This window comes from Myotis lucifugus, unplaced genomic scaffold (genome assembly GCF_000147115.1).
Source record: "Myotis lucifugus unplaced genomic scaffold, Myoluc2.0 scaffold_186, whole genome shotgun sequence".
NCBI classification, from domain to species: domain Eukaryota; kingdom Metazoa; phylum Chordata; class Mammalia; order Chiroptera; family Vespertilionidae; genus Myotis; species Myotis lucifugus.
In genome coordinates, this window is record NW_005871234.1 from 1,350,398 (window position 1) to 1,372,914 (window position 22,517).

The 22,517-nt window shown below is 48.0% G+C and overlaps 1 protein-coding gene across 1 annotated transcript in view; it reads right to left on the reverse strand.

Annotated features, from left to right (window-relative positions):
- SFXN5 (sideroflexin 5) overlaps positions 1-22,517 on the reverse strand; it is a 103,839-nt gene that overhangs the window by 59,383 nt on the left and 21,939 nt on the right. The window contains exons 4-6 of the mRNA XM_006096762.3: positions 7,986-8,012; positions 7,428-7,482; positions 5,493-5,518 (exon numbers count right to left, since the gene is read on the reverse strand). Of these exons, the coding sequence (XP_006096824.1) occupies positions 5,493-5,518; positions 7,428-7,482; positions 7,986-8,012 (108 nt within the window). The remainder of the gene's footprint in view (positions 1-5,492; positions 5,519-7,427; positions 7,483-7,985; positions 8,013-22,517) is intronic.

Sequence of the window (22,517 nt, forward strand, 5' to 3'; positions counted from 1 at the left end):
ATTGCTTAAGCCACTGTTACTTTGAACTTTTTTATATGGAGATGGTCCTGACCCTAACTGATATAATCATATACTATGCTGCAAAAAAACAAAACAAAACAATACATTTCAGATGGCAGAACTGTAGAGATCACTGTTTCAGAAAATAAGATAAACTAGAAAATAATAACAGAAGAATACCTTTTTAAAAACCCACTTATTTGAAATGTGTTCTTCTAATTAAAGCTAAAGATTGAATACTCTGATTAAAGAGAATTCAAAACTGTAATTTCAAACTTATTTAGAAATTAAAACATAGATCACTATATAAAAAATATATTAGATATAGTCAGGTATTAGATGTACTCAGAAGAAAATTCACAGCCCTAAGCACTTTTTATTAGAAGGAAGAATGAGAATAAATAAATTAAGCAATCAAGGGAAAAGTAAAGAAAAAGAATCCTACCACAAAATAAGAGATCAAAAGAATATTATAAAAACAAAAATGAATAAACTATAAAACAAAAACAGAAGAATTGATAAATGCATCCAAGAGCTAATTCCTAGGCACAAGTCTCACCAATCCAGTTATTGTAATAAAAGAGATGGAGGTGAGAAGTAGAGACAAGACTTGAAATCAAGCCAAGGAAAAAAAAATCATTAAAAACATCAACATTCAAAACTTTCTACAACAAAGACACCAGACAGTAAAGGGGAAAGAGCTGGGAGAAGAGATTCGCAATATATAGGGATTAATATAAAAAATATAAAAATAACTTTTACAAATAATTAGGAAAATACAGCCAGTGGAAGAATGGGCAAAGGATGTGAACAGGAAATTCAGAGAAAATGAAATATAAATGGCAATAAATATTGAAAAGAAGCAGAATCCTTTTTTAGTGTTCAGGGAAATAAAACAATTAAAACCATAATGAGATGATACCTTTCTCCCATCAGACTGGCAAAAAAAAAAAGAAAGAAAACACTAAATATACGAATACCCGTGTTACAAAGGTTTGATGAAATCTAACCTCTCTGAAGGGAAATTGGCAATAGTTGTCAAAACTTCAAATGTGCACACACAGCCATTTACACTGAAAATGGCAATAGTTATCAAAAATTCAAATGTGCACACACAGCCATTTACACTGAAAATTCACTTTCTAGAATGCCCTTGAGAAATCATCATACTTATGCAAAAGAGCTTTACAAGGATTTTCCCCAACACTGTTATTTCTAATTAGCAAATAATAAGAAACAACTTAAATCTATCACTAGGGGAGAGAATACTACTCAGCTGGAAAAACAACAAATGAATGAATGAAGCAGACCTTCAAGTAAGTAAACAGCTACATGTAATCAGCTAATTGTAGATAAATAAGAATACTGTTATATTTTAATAGAAAAAATGCAAAACAAAAATAATAGTTTAAATGATGATTCATATATCTGTACTAATAAAAGGATAATATACTAATTAGACTGGGAAACTTTCCAGGAGACCTTCCAGATGTCCTTCTGGACAAAGCCATGGTGATGGGGCCGAGGCAGAGGCTGTTGGGGGCGATCAGGCCAGGAGGGGAGGGTAGTTGGGGGTGATCAGACCATCAGGGGGGCAGTTGGGGGCAAGCAGGCTGGCAGGCAGAGTGGTTAGGGGTGATCAGGCAGGCAGGCAGGTGAGCAGTTAGGAGCCAGTGGTCCTGGATTGTGAGAGGGATGTTGGACATCCCCCGAGGGGTCCCAGATTGGAGAGGGTGCAGGCTGGGCTCAGGGACACTCCCCACCCCCATGCACGAATTTCGTGCACCAGGCCACTAGTATGCAAATACATAGGAAAAAAGCTCAAAAGTCCATGACCAACTTCTAAGAGAGTTTACTTCTAAGAGCAGATTTGGGGTTGAGGGTTGTCAGAGGAACTTCTAGTTCTTTTTGTATTGTTTGAATTCTGAGCTGAGAGAACATATTCATGTATTACTTGCATAACTTTTAAAATAGTCTTAAAAAATTCTTGGTGGTAATTTTGAATTCCAAGAACATATTCATGTATTACTTGTATAATTTTATAAAATATACAGAGAAAAAACTTTTAAATCCTGAGGCTATTTCTGGACTCCAAAGATAAAGAGAAAAAAAACCAAAGGATCCCCAGGGGAGGGGAAATGTTTACCTACAAAAGAAAAGAAATCAGGCCAACTATTGTTCGTGTTTAAGAGGGGGAAAAAGACATTTCCAGATATGCAGGGATTCACAAAGTGTATTGCCCACACACAGTGAATATTACTCAGAAGTACTTTAGCCAAACAAAGAAAACACACACACACACACACACACACACACACATGCAAAATGCCTAAGTAATTGTGACATTTACTATACCTGCTAGGTAGCTGTTGGTAAGCTAAGCTTTCCTAGAAATGTGTCCATTTCTTCTAAATCTTCCAATTTATTGCTCCAGATTGTTCAATGCATTCTGGTCTTTTAAACTTCTATTTTATCTATAGTTATTGTACTTTTTACTCCTAATATTGTTTATTTGCACCTTCTCTCTTTTTTTCTTGCTCACTGTTGCCAGAAATGTCTATTTAATTAGTCCTCCATAGAAGCCAGGAATTTACTGTCAATATCAAAAAAAAATGCACAAGATTATCCATTCTCATATTATTCATACTGGAAAAATATTGGAAATAACCTAGACATCCACATAGAGAAAATTAGCTGGATAAATTATGGTACTTCTACATCGTAGACAGCTATGCAGCTATTTAAAAAATGAGGAAGATCTCTATAAACTGATTTACCATGATTTCCAGGATGTCATTAAGAAAAAAAACACTAGAGAAAATTTACTTAATTTTACAAAAGAAATGGGAAGAATAAAATATTTATTTCCAGAGGATGGGTGGGAAGGAGGTAGAAGGGATAGAGAGGGGAATGAAACTTTTATTATGAGTTTTGATATAGCTTTGACTTTTGAACCATGTTGATATTTTATATATTTCCAAAAAAAATCAGTAAGAATGGGAAACTGAAACTTAATAATAGAAATGAATAAACTTAATGGTATACAAAATAAATAGCATAAACACAACAGAAGAAAAAATTCAAACAACTTTTAAACATGGTTCTCTGGCCCTAACCGGTTTGGCTCAGTGGATAGAGCGTCAGTCTGCAGACTCAAGGGTCCCAGGTTCAATTCCAGTCAAGGGCATGTACCTTGGTTGCGGGCACATCCCCAGTAGGGAGTGTGCAGGAGGCAGCTGATCGATGTTTCTCTCTCATTGATGTTTCTAACTCTCTATCCCTCTCCCTTCCTCTCTGTAAAAAAATCAATAAAATATATTTTAAAAAATAAAATAAAATAAACATGGTTCTCTGATTATATACTCTCAGTAGGATATAGTCAATGGACATAAAGAACTTCAAAGAAATCTTGGGCTTTCCTTAATACATTTTTGGGGAGTGGTATTGACACAGCAATTCTGAAAGTCTTTAATTTACATGTACCTACAAAAGAAAAGAGAATCAGAATATGTTGCTGTTGGACTCTCATTCAGGGAGTAGGGAGATGTAACTATGGAATGAAGGAGGGGAAGAACTCTGAGATGCTGGATTGGAATTAGAGGTAGTAGTATAAACTCACGATTTTTTAAAAGTTGCACCTCCTAACGCTGTCTGCTCAGATGGCCTAGCAACAGCGGCACCCTGGTAACAGTGAGCACACCCAGAATCCAGACCTTGGTTTCTAAGAACCATTACCCTCTGAGAGGAACCAGGGCTCTTTGGAGAAATGGATGATTCCAGGACTGGGACACAGAAACTACAAGATGAGTCTGGAATAGCCATATTTTGTGCCATAAAGTATTTAAGTACTCAAAGAATAAGAAGGCAGGGGGTGGGGAGGTGCTGTGGATGGGGACATCTGTAACACTGATAACAATAAATCAAAAAAATAAAAAAGGTATGTCAAATGAACAGAGAAACTTATTTAAAGAGTTCCTTTTGGTCAAATTTGGCACCATTTGTATATAAAAATGAATAATGGCAGAAGTAAATTGTTACCCCCCGGATACAAAAAATACACGAGACCATAGTGATAGTTTTAAGAAGGAGGCAGTAGGGAAATCTCTTATTTACAGGAGGTTACCAACTATTAAACACAGAAGGAATAATATATATGAAATATATAGGAAACTTTGAGACTAGGTAAATATCCTGTTTCCAATCAGGTTTTCACCCAGTGGTCTTAACATTTGTTGGTCATTCTTGTCTGTTTCCAGTTTTAGGCTAATATGAAGAAAGCTACTACAAACATTCACATATAGATCTCTGGGTGAACGTGTGTATTCATTTCTCTTGAGGTAAATACCTAAAATTAGGATTGTTGGCTCACATTGTAAGTGCATGTTTAACTTTATAAGAGACTGTAATACCATTTTACACACACCCGTGCCCCAATCCTGATTCTAGGATCACACACTGCATTTAGTTCTTATCTCTTTAGCCTTTTAGGTGTAACTAAAGATAAATGAGAATATATATATATGATTTGCACAATCATATTCAAAGCAGCACTGTTTGGTTGTGAACTCCAAATTGGAAACAACTCAAATTTTCACCAACAGTAGGATAAATAAAGAAATTTCAATATTGTTATAACAATGGAATATTATGCAGCAATGAAAAATAAACTAATACCACATATAGCAATATGGACACATCTCACAAACAACTTTTAGTAAAAGAAAACAAAGGCCCCCCAAAAGTACATACTGATGATTCCATTTCCGTAAAGGTCAATAGCAGGCCAAATGGGAATATAGTGAAGACAGTCAGAAAGGTGGTTTCCTGTGGTGTGGGCGTAGTGATGGAGAGGTTTCTGAGATGTTGCGGATGCTCTAAATCAGCGGTCGCCAACCGGTGGTCCGCAGACCACTGGTGGTCCATGAGGTCCGAAAGGTTGGTGCCCGCTGCTCTGAATCTTTATCTAAGTGATGTTACTTGGATGAGCTTACTTTTTGAAAACTTCTCAAGCTGTGTTTACCTTTATGATGACTGTGCCTCTCTGTATATTTGTTTTACTTTAATGTAAAAAATTTTTAAAGTAAACTTAACCCTGAATCTAAAACTGAACAACATGAAGACTGAATCCTTTCTGAGTTAATGTTAAACCTTAGTTTTCAGAAATCATCCTTACTTTCCAACTTCCCAAGATTTGGGGGGAACTTCCCTGTAACCAAATGAGCATGTCTTAATGATAATACGCAGGACGGGAGATGTGCAGGGATGAAGGCCCAAACAGTGCTCTGTGTTACACTGGTGCACCTTCTAACTGAAAGACGTTTGACAGTACCACCAAGAGAATAAAAAAGAGATGTGTGCTGTATTAGCCAGTTATTCACTTCCAGGATTTTAGCCTAAATCAACAACTCAGTCAAATAGTTATGAGCAATGAGGTAAAGTTATACATTAAAAATTCTTTGGGGGGAAAAAAATCCTTTGAAGGTAATACTTACAATTGGTGTCCCAAAAGGAATGTAACCTGTGAGAGGAGAGAGAAGAGTCAGGCCTCATAACCCCGCCCTCCGCTCCACAGACCTCTCAATTTAGACATCGGAGGAGACTTCTGGGCTTGGTCTTGACAGTGGCCTCAATGAATGGGTGCGGGTCCCTTAGGGGAGAGGCACCTCTAGTCCCCAGACCTTTTCCCAGCTCAGTCCTCCCCAGAGCAGAGGGCACCCCTGTGTCCCCCAGACTCCCCTCTCTCTGATCCCCGTTAGCCAGACAGTTCTCATTCCCCTCCCCAACCCGTTCCTGAAGGCAGGCGGGCCCCACAGCGCACACTGGGGGCTCCTCCCATCATTTCCCTCCTGAGGCCCAACGCCCCTGCCACGCTCACTGCACACCCTGCCATGTCTTCAAAGGCCCTGGACTACCCCTCAGCTTCTTTCTCGCACGCACCCTTCCCTCCCTGGCATCAGGACCATTTCTAGAAAGGACATTCCCTACCCCCCTGAGAGGTGCACCTCTAAGAGCCAGAGCTGGTGCCCTCCTAGACACCCTCACACAGCAGCACAGAGCTGGTGTGAAGCCCAGCCGGCCCTGAGCACTGTTTCCTCGCTGCTCATGGCCCTGGACCATCCCCTCCACCATCCCCTCTGTCAACGGGCAGCCTCCTGTCCCCAGCCTCTAACTATGGCAGCTGGTAGCCGGATAGCAGCCAACCTCTATCTGAGCTACATGTAAAGCAAAGGTTTGCAACCTCAGGCGCGTCGTTGCACATGCACATGAGCCAGCGCTCTCCTACCCACATTCTCCGGAGAGAGGTCCAAAGCTTGATGGGAGAAGTACAAGAGGAACCAGGCTCAGGGTGGGAGCCTGCTAGGGCCCCGTGCAGGGACTGGGAGCACCCACAGCCATGGCTAGAAGGTGCTCCCAGCCTTCGCTCCCTTGGAGTTCCTCACAGCAAGGCAAGGGGGTCACCTGGCACCAATTGCCCCGGTTTGCACAAGGATGTCCCGTGGCTGTTTATTCTCTCCCCCCCCCCCCCCCCCCCGGAGGTCAGGCTCTCTGGGGGTGGGGACCCTGGCTGACCTACCCGACCGGGAACACCCAGTGGTAGAGACCCTTCCTCCAGCCGCTGAGGACTTCCCAAGGGGGCATCCAGCAGCCGCGCCACCCACCCTGTACCTCGGGTCGTACACCGGGAGTCGGGTCTGACTCCAGGCAAGACCTGTGGCCCCTCCGCACTGCAGGCAGGGTGACCCCGCCAGCCCGGTGTGTGCGCAGGTCTTTCTGGGCTGTCAGGTTCACCACACAGAACCGTCCCTCTAGTGGCCACAGGACGGGGACTTCCCGGGAGGCGGGCGTCTTCCAGCTACTCCCCCAGCTACTCCCCCAGCCCCTGCCCACTGGTCTGCACAGAATGGAATTTGCCGTCGCTGTGCGCGCAGCGGGGCACATATAGTGCGGACTTTCTGAAGGGCAGGTTAATAGCAGGTTCAGAAACCAGCGAGTTAGCCTGGGGATTAACTGCCTGGAAGGGCAGAGCAGGGAGCAGGACCTGGAGGGAGAGAGCCCGTCACAGGTGGGAGGAGAGGCTCCTCAGAGGCAGGTTCGCCCGCCCGTAGCAGGTGTTACCCCGGAGGCTGCCAACAACCTGGGAGTAACCTGTGGAGGCCCCACTCCACCCCCGCTGCCCAGGCAGAAAAGGCACTTGTTTTGTTTTGTTTTGTTTTTAGAAAAGGCACATTTTTAAAGAGCTCCACAGGTGATTCTGAGGCCTGGCGTGAGTCTTACCCAGTTGAGTCCATGTGAACATGCAGGTGCCAGTGTGGCCATGTGCGTGTCACAGGCTCCCTCCCCGCCCCAGGCCGGCACATCTAGCGGGTGCTGGAGCTGTGACACGGTAAGTGGCCCTGGCTGGGCAGAAGCAGAGGTCCCGGGCTCACCTGACATTCTAAAGGGCATGAAGATCTTCTCATTGGTGTCCGGGTGTAGAATAGCCTGGCAAGAGCAAGGAACAGAGCACAGGTGACGGTGGGAGAGGGAGGGGGCACAGGGAGAGGAAGGGAAGGAGGCGGGAAAGGAGAGCCCCCCCTCCCTCCAGGATGACTCCGAGGGCCAGTGGCTGTGTCCTGCCTTCTGGCCGGGCAGTCCTTTCCCACCACTGGGGCAAGAGGAAGCTAACACACCGCCCCAACAGCACGTATCCTCTGACTAATGCTCCAAGCTGAACACAGGGAGGGCAGGACTGGGTCTACCTCTCAGGCGCCCTGAACCCCTGTGCCTGGCACACAGTAGGCCTGTAATGAGGACTGTGGGGAAGGCATCACAGGGAAGGAGCGTAGGGGCCCAGGGGAAGGTGAGCAGCCCTGGGTACTTGCTTTGGGAAAAGGCGGGGAACAAGGGGGAGGGGAGAAGATAGGCCCACAACAGAAGGATCCTGGGACAGTGGGGGCAGGGTCCAGGAGAGGGGAGGGGAGGAAAAGAAGCCAAAATTGGATTACCTGCTTGATTTTCTGTGCACTCCAGAGCTGGAAGGAAGGAAGAGAGGGGGGAGGGAGGGAGGAGAAAAAATTAAAGCACATGTCCCTTTAAGGCAGCGGTTCTCAACCTGTGGGTCGCGACCCCTTTGGCGGTCGAACGACCCTTTCACAGGGGTCGCCTAAGACCATCCTGCATATCAGATATTTACATTACGATTCATAACAGTAGCAACATTACAGTTATGAAGTAGCAACGAAAATAATTTTATGGTTGGGTCACAACATGAGGAACTGTATTTAAAAGGCCAGAAGGTTGAGAACCACTGCTCTAAGGTCTCAAAGTCACATTTCTAACCAAGACATCTAGCTGCAAAGGGCTTAAGAGGCTCGGGCTGTACTGGTCCCCCCAGGTCTGGCAGCTACTCTGAGGGTATGGCGTCAGGGCCCCAGAACAGCAGGGCGAGGGGATCTCACACAGATCATTTAAACCAGTGGTTCTCAACCTTCTGGCCCCTTAAATACAGTTCCTCATGTTGTGACCCAACCATACAATTATTTTCGTTGCTACTTCATAACTGTCATGTTGCTACTGTTATGAATCGTCATGTAAATATCTGATATGCAGGATGGTCTTAGGCGACCCCTGTGAAAGGGCCGTTTGACCGCCAAAGGGGTCGCGACCCACAGGTTGAGAACCGCTGATTTAAACGAAGGGTTCTCAACCCTGGCTGCTGTAAGGTTGCTTTAAGAATTCTCCCAGCGTTTTTCTAAAGCTTCCTAGTAGGGTCAGGTAAAAAGCCTGATTTAATGAAGATCCTTCAACTGCCTCCCAGAATCGGTAGAGGCAGCCTCACATGACTTTTTCAGAGCGAGGCAGGCTGCCGGGATTCCCCGCTTTGCCACTTCCACCTCTGAGCCCCAATTTCCTCTTCTGTAAAATGGGAATAATAGCTGTGCCTCTAACATTGTTGAAAAAAATCTATGCCAAGTTCTTGGAGCAGCACTGGGCACATAGTAAGTGCCCTTTAACTGCTGGCTGTTGTAGGTATTATTATTCCTATTGTTGTTATTATAAGGAGGTGGTAAGGAGAAGAAAGTTGCTTTCAAATGAGTGGAAAAGTTGTCTCTCTCCAGCACCAGCATGAGGCACAGGCTGGAGAAACAGAACAATCTGTCAATTCCTTCAAATGATATAAATACTGCCTTTCATTGAATCTAAGACATCGTTAATCCGAAGACATTATTATGTGCCGCTAAGTAAGAAAACAATGACATAATGCCAAGACCACCATCAATAAAAAGACTCATCCCATTTAAGAGATGTTAAAATGTGATAAAATGGGCCTGTTAGAAGCAAGCAAACCCGGTAAATAAACATTTACATTGTGGCAAACCAAGGGCCAGTGCACTTTTAATGGAGCAAAAAGGGTAGGAGGTGAGAGGTAAGATGCGGCCAGGAGTGGTGGTTAGTTTTGTAACAGAACAGTTCACTTATGCTTCCTTTACATGGCAGTGTTGTTGCCTGGAACATAAATTAAGTTGCAGAAGGCTACTGGGTAGCAAAAATAGAAGTTATAAAATTGATATATTAAAGCTTATGCATTATACTCACAGCAGAGTCCTCAAGCCTTAATTCACAGCCTAATTACTCTTATTTTAGATACATTTCAAACATATTTGATTGTCTGCTATTCCAGGAAGATTGGAGGCAGTAGAGTTTTGAAAAATAATAATTGCGGAACAGAAGGGACTGAAGAGAGAAAAACCAAATGCAGAATCAGTGTCAGCCAAAGGAGGTGAGAGCATACAGCAGAGATGAAAAAAAAAACAAGATAAAAGGCTGACCCTCCTTTGCCTTCCTGAAGTGCACCCCCAAGTCCCAGGGCCATTTTAGGTGAGCCTTTCAGCACCGTCCGGCATCTCCCACAGTGCCGGCCACACAGAAAATCTAAAGCTATTCTAAAATTAAAATTTTATTTTTTTAAAAAAACCTCAAAATTCCTTCGTACAGTTCTTTGAAAAAAATTCCCCATGATTCTGAGGAAGACCCTGGGCAGAAAACACTGGCCTAAGACATCAGAGGACAGTGTAAAGAGCCAGTGTTAGAATCAGGCAGGCCTGTGTTCAAATCACTTCCTGGGCTCATTACATCGCCTTCATGCCTCAGTTTCTCCATCAGCGAAATGGGCTGTTGTGAAGGTGGAGCGGAGGCTGGATGCTCCTGGGCAGTTTGAGTTTCCCTTCAGGCAGACAGCTAAGCCTACACAGCCCAGCTTCCCCCACCGTTGGGGGGGGGGGGGGGGGGGGACCACCCACGTGACCTGGTGCTGGCTGATGGCCTGTGATGTTTGCCACATCCAGGCCTGGCCCCAAAGCCTCCCACAGAGAATCCAGGGGAGGACGATGAGGCCCTGGAAGACGGTAAAACCATGAAGGGGAAGGAGCTGGGTCTCTGGACAATGTCATGTGCCAAGTCCCTGAGCTGCACTGGACTCTGACATGAGTGAGAAATGGACCGTACTGTATAAGCCCCTGAACTCTGGGGCCTGTGTGTTACAGCACTTGGCTTACTCTGACTGACACAGAGGTTTAAATAAGATACGCATATCTAAACTGCATGCCCATAGGACATGCTCCATAAATGCCTAAAACAGAGGGACGGTCATTCAAATGAGCAACATGTTTAATGACTTAATTAATTTTAAAGTAACTTCACGTCTATTGTCTTATGCCTGCAACATGCCTGTGAGGTGGGTAGGTTCTTTTCAGACAACGTAACTCATCTCAGAGACTAAGTAACGCAGCCCCGGGCCCCTGGTGGCTGGATGGACATGGGCACCCAGGCCGCCTGGCCTCCAGACTCGCGTCCTCCCTCTCTCCAGGGCCCTGGAGGAGATGACGTCTGGTCTGGCCAGCGTGACTGCCAGGCCGAGGCATGAGAGGAGGAAGAGAACTGGCTGACATCATCCTGAGGACGCAGAGCCTCCTGGCAGCCCGGCAGCTAATGCTCCTCCCGCCGAAGTCCCGCCAAGCAGCACTGGTAACCCATGGCGACATCCGTGTCCCTCAGGTTCAAGGACTGTCCTTTACCTCCACCCAGGAGCAGCGATGGAGAGTCAGGCAGGTGCTGGCTTAGCGGCAAAGGCAGAAGTCCAGCAGGGCTGTCAGCAGGCAAGGCCAGGAACCCAGAGCTCACAGGCCTGTCCCTTCCTCCCTCCCCCGAAGTGACACCACCACACACGAGGCCCAGCTGGCCAGTGGCACCGATATGGGCCGTGTAAGTCTCACAGGATAGGTCAGTCCACGCTTCCTATTTTGCTGAGCACTTTCCCGCAGAAGCACTGAGATCTGAACCCAAGCTGTGTGGTTCCAGAGGCCCCGCTCTTCATCCCCACATCCCCCTGATCCTAACGCTAGCACGCCCGTGCACACCGTTCCGCCCTCGGGCATCTAAAATACTGTGGAGCCCGGCTGGCGTGGCTCAGTGGATGAGCATCGACCTATGAACCAGGATTCCTGGTCAGGGTACATGCCTGGTTTGCTGGCTCGATCCCCAGCGGGGGATGTGCAGGAGGTAGCTGGTCAATGATTCTCTCTCCCTCTCCCTTCCTCTCTGAAATTAATGAAATTATATATATATATTTTTTTTTTTTTAGAAAATAAATAAATAAAATATTGTGGAGATCTTCCCACATCAGTGCACAGAGAGCACCTCATTTTTCCTAATAGAAACCTTGAATGAATGCATTGTATATTCTACTGTGCCCTGTGAGTCAACTTTTAGCCTATTTTCAGTCTTTCTTATTGTGGTAAAATATACATAATGTGAAACTTACCATTTTAGCCACTTTAAAGTGGCAGCTCTACGGCGTTAGGTGCATTCACACTATTGTACACCATCACCAGCATCCATCTCCAGAACTTCTTCATCTTTCCCAACTGAACTCTGTACCCAGTAAGTACCAACCCCTCCCCCCCCCCCCGCCCTGTCCTCCTTCCCCAACTCCTGGCAGCCACCATCTTTCTGTCTCTGTGAATTTGATCGCTCAAGATGTTCCCTACCCGTGGGATCATACAATGTTTGTCCTTTGTGTCTGTCCCATCTTTCACTGTGACAACCATGCTCTGGAGAATTTCCCTGGAGTTGTCACTATTATATCATTAGCATTTTAAGAGAAAGGATAAATGTGTTCAGATATTTCTGCAGGATATAGGGAAACTAATGGTTACTCTAGGGAGAGGCAGGGGGCAACTGGGGGGCAGGGGAAGGGAAACTTGTTTTTTAGTCTCTGTTTTTTACATCTTTAGAATTCGGTATCTTGTTCATATGTTACTTATTCAAAAAATGTATTGTTAAGAAATGTTAAGCCCTAACCGGTTTGGCTAAGTGGATAGAGTGTCGGCCTGCGGACTGAAGGGTCCCAGGTTCGATTTCGGTCAAGGGCATGTACCTGGGTTGCGGGCACATCCCCAGTAGGGGGTGTGCAGGGGGCAGCTGATGATGTTTCTCTCTCATCGATGTTTCTAACTCTCTATCCCTCTCCCTTCCTCTCTGTAAAAAAAATCAATAAAATATATTTTTTTAAAAAAGAAATGTTAAGAGCAACTGTGAAAAAATAGATATAGGGTACACAATGCCTAAGCTCTTTATTGACCTCTATGGCACAAACTGTTTATTGTCCGACAAAAATCTATGTTCCCTTCTTCCGTAGTAATAGAACAATGGTAGGCAGGGAGCTGACCTGCTGCACTGCATTTCCCAGCCTCCTTTGCAGGGCAGGTGGCTGAATTGCTGTATTATATCTCCCAGCTTCCTTTGCAGTTAAGCTTATCCATGTGACTGAGTCCCCCAGTGGCATCGGATGGGAAGTGAGAGGTGCTTTTCCCTAACCAGGGCCTCCCATTCCATGCTTTCTGTCCCCTTCCTGTGAGCAGGAGCCAGGATGTGGCTGCAGCCCAGCCTGAACCATGCAGAGGACACCCCAAGGAGATGGTGGCCAAGCATGATGGAAGGAGCCTGGGCCCTGAGTGATCCTGTGGGGCAGAGCCACCTGCCCACCGGGACCTGGAACTGTCACATGGGCGAGAAATAAACTTCTGTGTTGTTTGAGCTGGTGCCTTTTGGGATCTATTGTTACAGCAGTTAGTATAACCCTAACTAAGATAACCCATTAGGGTCAGAGGAAACTGCCTCCCATGATAACAGATACGCATTTCCCAAGGAGGGAGGAAGAAATCAAAGCTAAGATAGTGCTTGAGGCTCTTCTTGTGACGTTTGGCAATGCTCCCGCCTCAGGGGGCTTTGCGGGGAGGTGGGAGGGACCTCTCCCCTTTAAACTAAAACTCCTGGCCGTGACCTGAACGAGCAGGCTCACCCCATCTCCAGCCTGTAGCAACACTAGCCAGGCTCACAGATTTTGGCCCTGGCTCAGCCACTAACCTACATGGCCTTCCTGTGCAAGTCACCACACACCTTCCAGTGGTTCTCAACCTTCCTAATGCCGCAATCCTTTAATACAGTTCCTCATGTTGTGGTGACCCCCAATTTCATGGTTACAAATTGAACATAATTGAAGCATAATGATTAATCACAAAAACAATATGTAATTATATATGTGTTTTCCGATGGTCTTAGGTGACCCCTGTGAAAGGGTCATTCGACCCCCAAAGGGGTCTCGACCCACAGGTTGAGAACCGCTGCCTTAGACTTACACTGTGTTTCAATTAATCAGGCAGGAGAAGGGGCAGGAAGCGGAAGCAAGTCTCTCCAGGGCCCCTTCCTGTCGGATGATGCCAGACCCAGTTTATAGAGAGAGCAGGACAAGGGCTTGGGTCTGACTCCCAGGCCTGGGCTTTTCCCTGGGACCTGCTGGACCGATATGTCGGATGTTGGATGCAGAAATAGCAGCAGGAATCGCCCAGAAGCCAAGAGCTGGTCACTAGCTTGTAGTTTCATGAGCCAGTCCTGCAACCAGGTCACAGATGGAATGTAAAGCATTGAACGTGAGTCCAAAAGACATACTGTGGATGGTCCCTCCACACTGAGAATCGAGGACAGGGAGCCCCCAGCGCCTTCTTGGCAGCCCGCGGAAGCAGCTCCACTCTGAGCTATAACTCCTGGGCGTGACCAGTCTCCTTTGGGCTCAGCCCATTTCCCTCGGTGCCCATGGCCGAAGGTAAAAATGCGCAGCCCTGACCCTTTGGAACTGGAACTGCAGCAATAGCCCCTGTGGTTCTGAGAATTTGGACCCGGCTTGATTTTTAACTTGGAGGGTGAGGACAGAGTGGGGGGTGGAAGCCGTCTTGGTGAGAGGTTGCTGGAATAATGCAAACGTTTGCTGGTTTCAGAAATGGCCTGAGTCTGAGCTGAGCTGCCACCTGCACCTCCCCGTGTAATAGGTTGAGAGGTCGAAACCAAGGGAGGGGCAGAGGGCAGGCGGGCCCCTAACGAGCCTCGCCTCGGAAGGAGAAGCCCTGCCTTCTCGGGGCAGAGCAGGGCATGTCCCTGGCACCAGACCCCAGACCGCAGATGGAGGCGCTGACTGCCCAGGCCCCACCCCCAGTTTGCTTGCTCCCCTTCCCCTCTGCCTCCTTCCAAGCTGCTTCTCCAAGCCTCTGAAGGCAGCGAAGACGGAGCCTATTTAAAACAGCTCCAGACGGTAATTAAATGGAGCCTGAAGGGGATCCTTCTGCAAGGCAAAGGCTGCTTCCATAAACTAACATTTTAAAGATCTTCCTAACTTATCGTTTGGGCCAATCCCATTATTCCTTACCATTAATTCTGTTGCCATGGTTACTCCCAGGTACTATGTACCTATGCCAGTCTATGTGGGGTGCAGCTACCCCCAGTTCTACAGAATCACGAAAGGAGAAGGAACGTTCCCCTGGCTCTGCAGCTTGGCCCACAGCTGCAGCCACGAGTTCCCCACACAGGCATGGGCCGCAGAGTCACATCTGGATTTGAATTCCAGATTCCCCACGTGCTGGCCATGCAATTTGGGGCAACTTACTCAATCTTTTTGAGCCTCCATTTCCTCCTTTGTAATGTGGGGATATGAATACTTATTTTCAAGGATATTACAAAGATTAAATTTGTTCAACGTATACTTATTGAGCAGCCATTATGTGCTGGGTACTGATCTAGGTAATTAAAAACATCGGTGAACAAAAAAGATTTTAAAAATCTCTGCTTTCATAGAGCTTAATGCTAGTGCCAACAGACGGTAAGTAATAAAAATAATAAGTACGTGAATTCTCTGATAGCCGAGAAGACTGGGTGCACTAGGACACATGAGAAAGAACAGGGTGTGCACGGGCAGTGCGGATGGATGTTTTATTTTTAAATTATTGTAACGGCGCCGACACAAAAGGAGAAGGTGAAGGATGTGGAACAGGAAGGGGACAGGGAACGTGATGACATGGCCAGGGCACCGCTTCTTGCATGGGGAAGAGGGATGAAGAGAAAGGCCAGGCTGGAGCTGAGGTGGAAGAGGGAAGAGGGACACACTGGGCTGCATTCCCTCCACCCCCCTGAGGCACCTCTGGTACCTGGATCCCCCTTCCACCCTGGCCCCCTAAGATTCCACCTCTTGTCCTGCTTCTGGCCCTAGTGGCTACTTGAAAAGACTATTTTCCCCTGACAGAGTCTTAAATAGTGTTTAGGCCCTGACAATGGTGAGGTGTGAGGGTAGTTCTCCTTGAGGGGACACTGGAGAAAATACTTGAAGGAGGGAGTGATCCATGCAGATACCCGGTAGGAGAGACTGTTCCGCAGACAGGACAGCCAGCCAAACACCCTACAGCGCACTGGGCTGCCCCACAACGAAGAATTATCCGGCCCCAGAAGCCAATTATGTGGAGGCTGAGAAGCCCCGGAGCAGAGGAACAAGCGATGTCTGTTTCCATAGACGGCTCTGACTGCTGTCTGGGTCCCAGAGGGGCCCCGGGAGCGTGGGAGACCACCAGGAGGCCACAGCAGTGACCCAGCCAGAGACGCAGCCACAGCCTCCATACAACACCCAGCACGGTATGCAAAGGCTCCAACTAGTACTGACCACCTGCCTGTTCTGTGCCGACTGGAAGGGCCAGCCCGGGCCAGCCCCCAGGGCCAGGGTGCTGATCAGCATCCCAGAAGCTTGAGGCCAGGGGTCAGGGTCAGGGTCAGGGGGTGGAGGTCAGCCAAGCCTTCCTTTCCGCCAGCCACTGACAAACCTACCGACACCCAGAGAAGATGTGGGGCACAAGTATTTTCACTCGGTATTTTCTCTGCTATTTTCAGCAAAGCCCAGACACCCTGACCCCTTTCCTCTCTGCCAGAGGAGCCTTGCAGGATCTCGTAGGTCCCTGCTGCCTTGGTCGGTTACAGGCAGAAGTCCACCCTGCACGGGGCCTCCAAGTGGGTGATACGTTCTGCTGGGTGCAGAGCAAGCACTTACTAAAGGTGGCTGGTTCCCAGCCGCTGAGGAACATGGGATGAGAGACAAGCACCACCACGCAGAAGCCGGCAACGGCTCCAGAGACCTGCTCACCCCCCTCCTGGTCGCTCTAGCAGCTTCCACGCGGGGTTCCTGCCCCATTCACCGGGCACCCACCAGAATGCTCCCCCACCATGCGCTGTCATGCTGCTCCCTTGCTCAACCGCTCCCAGCAGCTTCCTCTTGCCCCACTCGACACACTCAGCATCTCTCGGCCCAGAAGTTACAGGACAGATTCTCACACTCTGCCCTGTCACTTCCCAACTTCCTCTCCAGCTATCTCTCTAATCCCATCTTTTCTCCCCGTTAATCCCTCTCTGACCTCTCTCTGCCTCTCTCTCTATTTCTCTCTCTCTCCTCTACTTCTCAGATTTCGTCTGACTTACAGGGAACATCCTCCCACTGCCTTGGGTCTCTCCCTCTCTCTATTCTACGTTCCATCTACCCTCAGGGCCCACCGGTACTCCTCCATGAACCCTTTCCCATCACCAGCATGTTCAGGATTCTCTCGCCGATGAACGCCCACCTACCTTAGCATTAGCTCCACGCGGCTCAGCCACCAGCCTGGCCGCTAGCCACCCACGTGTGTGGTGGCCTCACCTGTGCTGGGAGCTGGAACCAGGGCATGTGTCAGTTTCCCCCTCGGTGCCCAGCTACCTTCTGCATATTGGACAACCAGCAGATGCCCAGACCACACAGGTTTAACTGGGCTGCCAGACCTTCACAAGCTCCTCTGACACAGCCCCCTTCACTCCTCTGCCCCATGTTTGTGTACACTATTCTGCTCCACAGAGTATCGCCTTCCCTTCCAAAGCCACCTGCAGATAGTGGGAAAGACAGGCATTGGGTCTCCCAGGCCCAGTGTCAGATCCCTCTCCCGCCACATACTGGCTGTGTGACCTCAAGTAAGTAATTCAACCTCTCTGAGCCTCAGTTTTCTTGCCTGCAAAATGGAGTTAATATAGGTACCCACCCAGCAGGGTTCCTGTAAAGACTAATGGAGGTAATAGATGTCAAGTGCTAGTACTTGACATGGTGCCTGGCACTTGGTTGGAACGCAGTGAGTGTTGGCTCATTACCATGGGGGGCGGGGGGGTCCTTCCATATTTAACCACACCCATCTGCATCCATGTCAAACCACCCAGCACATAAAGCGCACACAGCAGGGCCGTGCCCCAGAAACCTCACTGCCTGTACTTACGTTGTCGCTCTCATCTATGGCTGCATTGTTTAATTGATAGCTACAGTCCTTATTAGGGTTCCTGGCATACCAAATTCCACCTGTTAAGCCCAAAGGGTAAATTATAATTATTTTTATCCTCAGGACTAATTATTCATGGTGTAGCAAACTTTTAACAAGTTAACAGTCACCCTGGCCGGGTAGCTCAATTGGTTGGAGTGACATCCCATACACCAAAAGGTTGTGGGTTCAATTCCCAGTCGGCACACATACCTAGGTTGCTGGTTTGATTCTGGTCCGGGCACGTACGGAAGGCAACTGATCACTGTTTCTCTCATATCCATGTCTCTCTCGCTCTCGCTCTCGCTCTCGCTCTCTCTCTAAAATCACTTTAAAAACACACACACACATATCCTCAGGTAAGGATTAAAAAAAACAAGTTAACAGTCTTGGGAGGAGATCCCAACCCTCACTAACAGACAACCAAACTAAGGCCCATTGGGTGCGAACAAACCGTCCATCTACCAGGGTATGCCCACTGGTAAGATGTTGTAACTGGAGGGCAGGTTACATAACAAGCTGGCACGCAGGTGCCCAGTGCTGTCAGTGCCATCAGGACAGGCCCACAGGTATCAGGACACAGGCACAGGCTTCTGACCCTCACGCCTGCAGAAGGACATCAGAGCAGGCCCAGTGCCTGGGAGCTGAGGCCACTGTCCAGACTGAGATGAAGAACCACCTGGGCCTCTCAGAAGCCACAGAAGTGAGCCTTGAGCAGGGCCAGCCAGGACCAGGATCAGGACTGTCCTTCATCCTAGTTTGCTGAGGTTTGCCCAAATCCTGAGCTGAAATGTCATCACCTGTCCCCTCGTTCCTGTGTCTATAGAGGCCAGAGGCAGGTGTGGCTTTGCAAACGGAGGTCCAGGGAGGGAAGAAGCAGTGTGAGGGCTGCCCCAGAGCCCATTCCCAATGCGCTGGGAGGATGGGAAGAGAGGGAGAGGGAGGATCTGCTTATTAGGGGCAGGTCCACCAGTGGAACGCTGGGCCAGCGAGCCAGCAGAGAGACACTGCAGGCCTCACCGACATGAGCCAGAAAGGGAAGCACAGCCGGTGCCAGAAGCCCCCGCCTCCCCTGCCCCCATCCCTGGGGGTACATGGAGGCTTTCAGGACAGAAAACAAGGAGGCCCAGGACTGGAGAGGAGCTGCCAGGACATGCCACCAGGCTCCCCGGGACCCATGGCTGGAAAGAAGTTCTGGGCTAGGAATGAGGAGATGGAGGCCTGCCCTCCCTGCTGACCGCAGCCCCCAACTCAGCTCAGATGCCTGAGGTTGCCCCTGCCCAGCCAAGCACAACACCGTCTCCGCCACCCTCACAGCCCTGCACAAGGACACCTGGCCAAGGTGCTGCGTCCGCCATGCACATGCCCTTCGTAGCTGGGCCGGGTGGAGCACATCCCGCCACTTCCTCAGGGGCTGCTCTCCCTGTGCTCACCGGGTGCTCCCTTGTCTGCACTGCTCCTATCAGCGCCTTCTCTCCACAGCCCCTTCTCACCCCTCACATCTCCGGACAGAAATCTCTTCCAGAAGCCCGTCTGGTCCCTCCTTCCTCTGCTCTCCCACAGTATCGTGTTTTCACTGTTGTTGCCTAGATTCTGGGGAGTCCATGAAGCAAGACCCTGCTCCAGCGTCTTCCCTGATCTGTCCCCCAGGCTCTGGCACCCAGCCTGGCCTGTAGGTGCTCCCTAAAGACGCACTGACGTGCACTGGACTGGGAGGGCTGATGGCCCAGCCGCCTGCCCCGGGACACCCTGCCAGGCCCTGGTGTGTCGGGTGGCAGCACAGAGACTCAGCGTGGGCTTTGCGCCTGAAGGTGTTAGAGGAAGGAGGGGCAGTGCGCACATCATTACCAAAATAATGGAAGAGAAGACAGCAGCAGGGGAGGGACAGCAACGTGTGTTTGGATGGAAGATGAGTAGAGTTTCAGTAACTGACCCAGCAGAGAGGAGGAAGACATCCCCTTAATGCCTGAAGAGGGCATGCCTAAGGAGCCAGCCATCACCCCAAGGATACCAGCAAAGCTAAGAACTCAAAGGGACCAGGGACCACAGGAAAAAAGGGCTAATCACAGGGCTGGACACAGGGATAAATCGAAAGTCTGTCCTCAAAGCTGTAATACCCCAGACCTTCACCGCACAGCAAGGTGACTCTTACCGCCCCCACCTGCATCCCTAGCAGATGCTGAAGGCTTACCAGCCTTCTGGAGAAACTGAAGTATAGTGACTCCAAAGTTGGGAACACTAGCACAGTGGAAGGTGGGAGTAGGTGAGGCTTAATGCAGGGAAATTAGTGAAAATCTGCAGTGAGTTTTGGGACCCCAGCCTCCTTCCCCTCCTTGGCTCCCAGAATGCGGAGACATCAGATAATACTGTATTCACAAAACAGGAAGAGGATTCTATTAAAAAATAAATAAACAGCCCAGCCAGCGTAGCTCAGCGTCGACCTATGAACTCGGAGGTCACAGTTCGATTCCCGTTCAGGGCACATGCCTGGGTTGCGGGCTCGATCCCCAGTGGGGGACGTGCGGGAGGCAGCAGATTGATGATTCTATCATCATTGATGTTTCTATCTCTCTCTCCCTCTCCCTTCCTCTCTGAGATCAATAAAAATATATCTATAAATAAATAAACAAACAAACAAACAAATAAAACCAGTCAAAGAGCTCACGGAAAATGAAATCCTTAGTGTTGATCTAAGATGTGAATATTTGCTGATAGGAGCTTCAGAATGAGAAGAAATTATTAAATAAACAGGCTGAGAAAACTTGCCAGAACTGAAAAAGAGGAGTATTCAGACTGAAAGGAGTCACCAGGAATCCTGAATCATGAATTTTAAAAAAGAGGCACTGTGGAGAAACCAAGATGGCGGCATAGGTAAACACTGGAGATTGCTGCCTCGCACAACCACTTCAAAAATACAACTAAAAGATGGAACGGACATCATCCAGAACCACAGGAAGGCTGGCTGAGTGGAAATTCCACAACTAGAAGGAAAGAGAAAAGCACACTGAGACTCAGAGGAGGTGCGGAAGTAAAGTACAGAGGTACAGAGGCGCACGTGGAGAGGGCTGGCGGCTGAGGACACGATTGTCTTTTTCAATCGGGAGGGAGTCTCAAGCTCTAAGCTCCAGTTCCGGGCGAGTCTCTGGGGACCCAGACTCATACAGGAGAAACTGGACTGTCTGGCATCGGTCAGAACTCAAGGGCAGCTTTCTCTCGGAGGTGCTTGCAGCGATTGCCGGGACACTGAGAAGCGGGGCCTCTGAGGGCAGCCATAGTTGCTTGCTCCGCCCTGTTGATCCCCTGGGACCCCGCCCCGCCCAAGCTGTGCACGGAGGCTTTTGCATATGAAATGCCTGGCCCTTTGCAATCTGAAAATTACCTAACAAACTGCAGCTGGCCTAAGGCCCCACAGCAACTCCCATTGCTTCACAGCTGGCTCCTGCTGGGTAGCCACAGGCAGAGGCTAGATTAGCACCTCCTTAGAGATCCAGGAGCCAGTGTGCCCGGTGGTCAGAGTGGGACCATCCAGATTGCAGCTCCTCAGATCCATAAGGAACACACTCATGGGGCAAACTCAGTGAGCACCAAAGCCCCACTGAAGCAAGTCTTGCCCCAGAGGGGTGTCTCCAGCACAGAAGTTTTCCCACTGCAGACACAGCTGATTCTCACAGCCAATTGGCCTGAAGGTCAATTCCTCCCAGTGATACCTACAACAATTAAGGCTTAACTACAACAAGACTGTGCACAAAGCCCACAAGGGGGTGCACCAAGAGTGTCCACTTCAGGTAACTGGGGAGGCTGAGCCACTGGGCCCTATAGGACACCTAGCATAGAAAGCCACTCTATCAACACAGGGAAGCATAAAAAATGCGGAGACAAAGAAACAGGACACAAATGACAGAAATGGAGGAAAGCAAACTACTGGATATAGAGTTCAAAACCACACTTTTAAGGTTTTTCAAGAACTTTCTAGAAACCGCCGATAAATTTAGTAAGACACTCAAAAAGTCTGGTGAGACTGCCGATAAATGTAGTGAGACTGTCAAGAAATCTAGTGAGATCCTCATGGTTATGAAAAAGGACCAACTAGAAATTAAGCATACTGACTGAAATAAAGGATATTATGCAGAGTTCCAACAGCAGACTAGAGGATCGCAAGAATCAAGTCAAAGATTTGAAATACGAAGAAGCAAAAAATACCCAACCGGAAAAGCAAAATGAAAAAAGAATCCAAAAATACAAAGATAGTGTAAGGAGCCTCTGGGACAGCTTCAAGCGTACCAACATCAGAATTATAGGGGTGCCAGAAGAAGAGAGAGAGCAAGATATTGAAAACCTATTTGAAGAAATAATGACAGAAAACTTCCCCTACCTGATGAAAGAAATAGACTTACAAGTCCAGGAAGTGCAGAGAACCCCAAACAAAAGGAATCCAAAGAGGACCACACTAAGACACATCATAATTAAAATGCCAAGAGCAAAAGACAAAGAGAGAATCTTAAAAGCAGCAAGAGAAAGACAGTTAGTTACCTACAAGGGAGTACCCATACGACTGTCAGCTGATTTCTCAACAGAAACTTTGCAGGCCAGAAGGGAGTGGCAAGAAATATTCAAAGTGATGAATAGCAAGAACCTACAACCAAGATTACTTTATCCAGCAAAGCTATCATTCAGAATTGAAGGTCAGATAAAGAGCTTCATAGATAAGGAAAAGCTAAAGGAGTTCATCACCACCAAACCAGTATTATGTGAAATGCTGAAAGGTATCCTTTAAGAAGAGGAAGAAGAAGAAGGTAAAGATACAAATTATGAACAACAAATACACATCTATCAACAAGT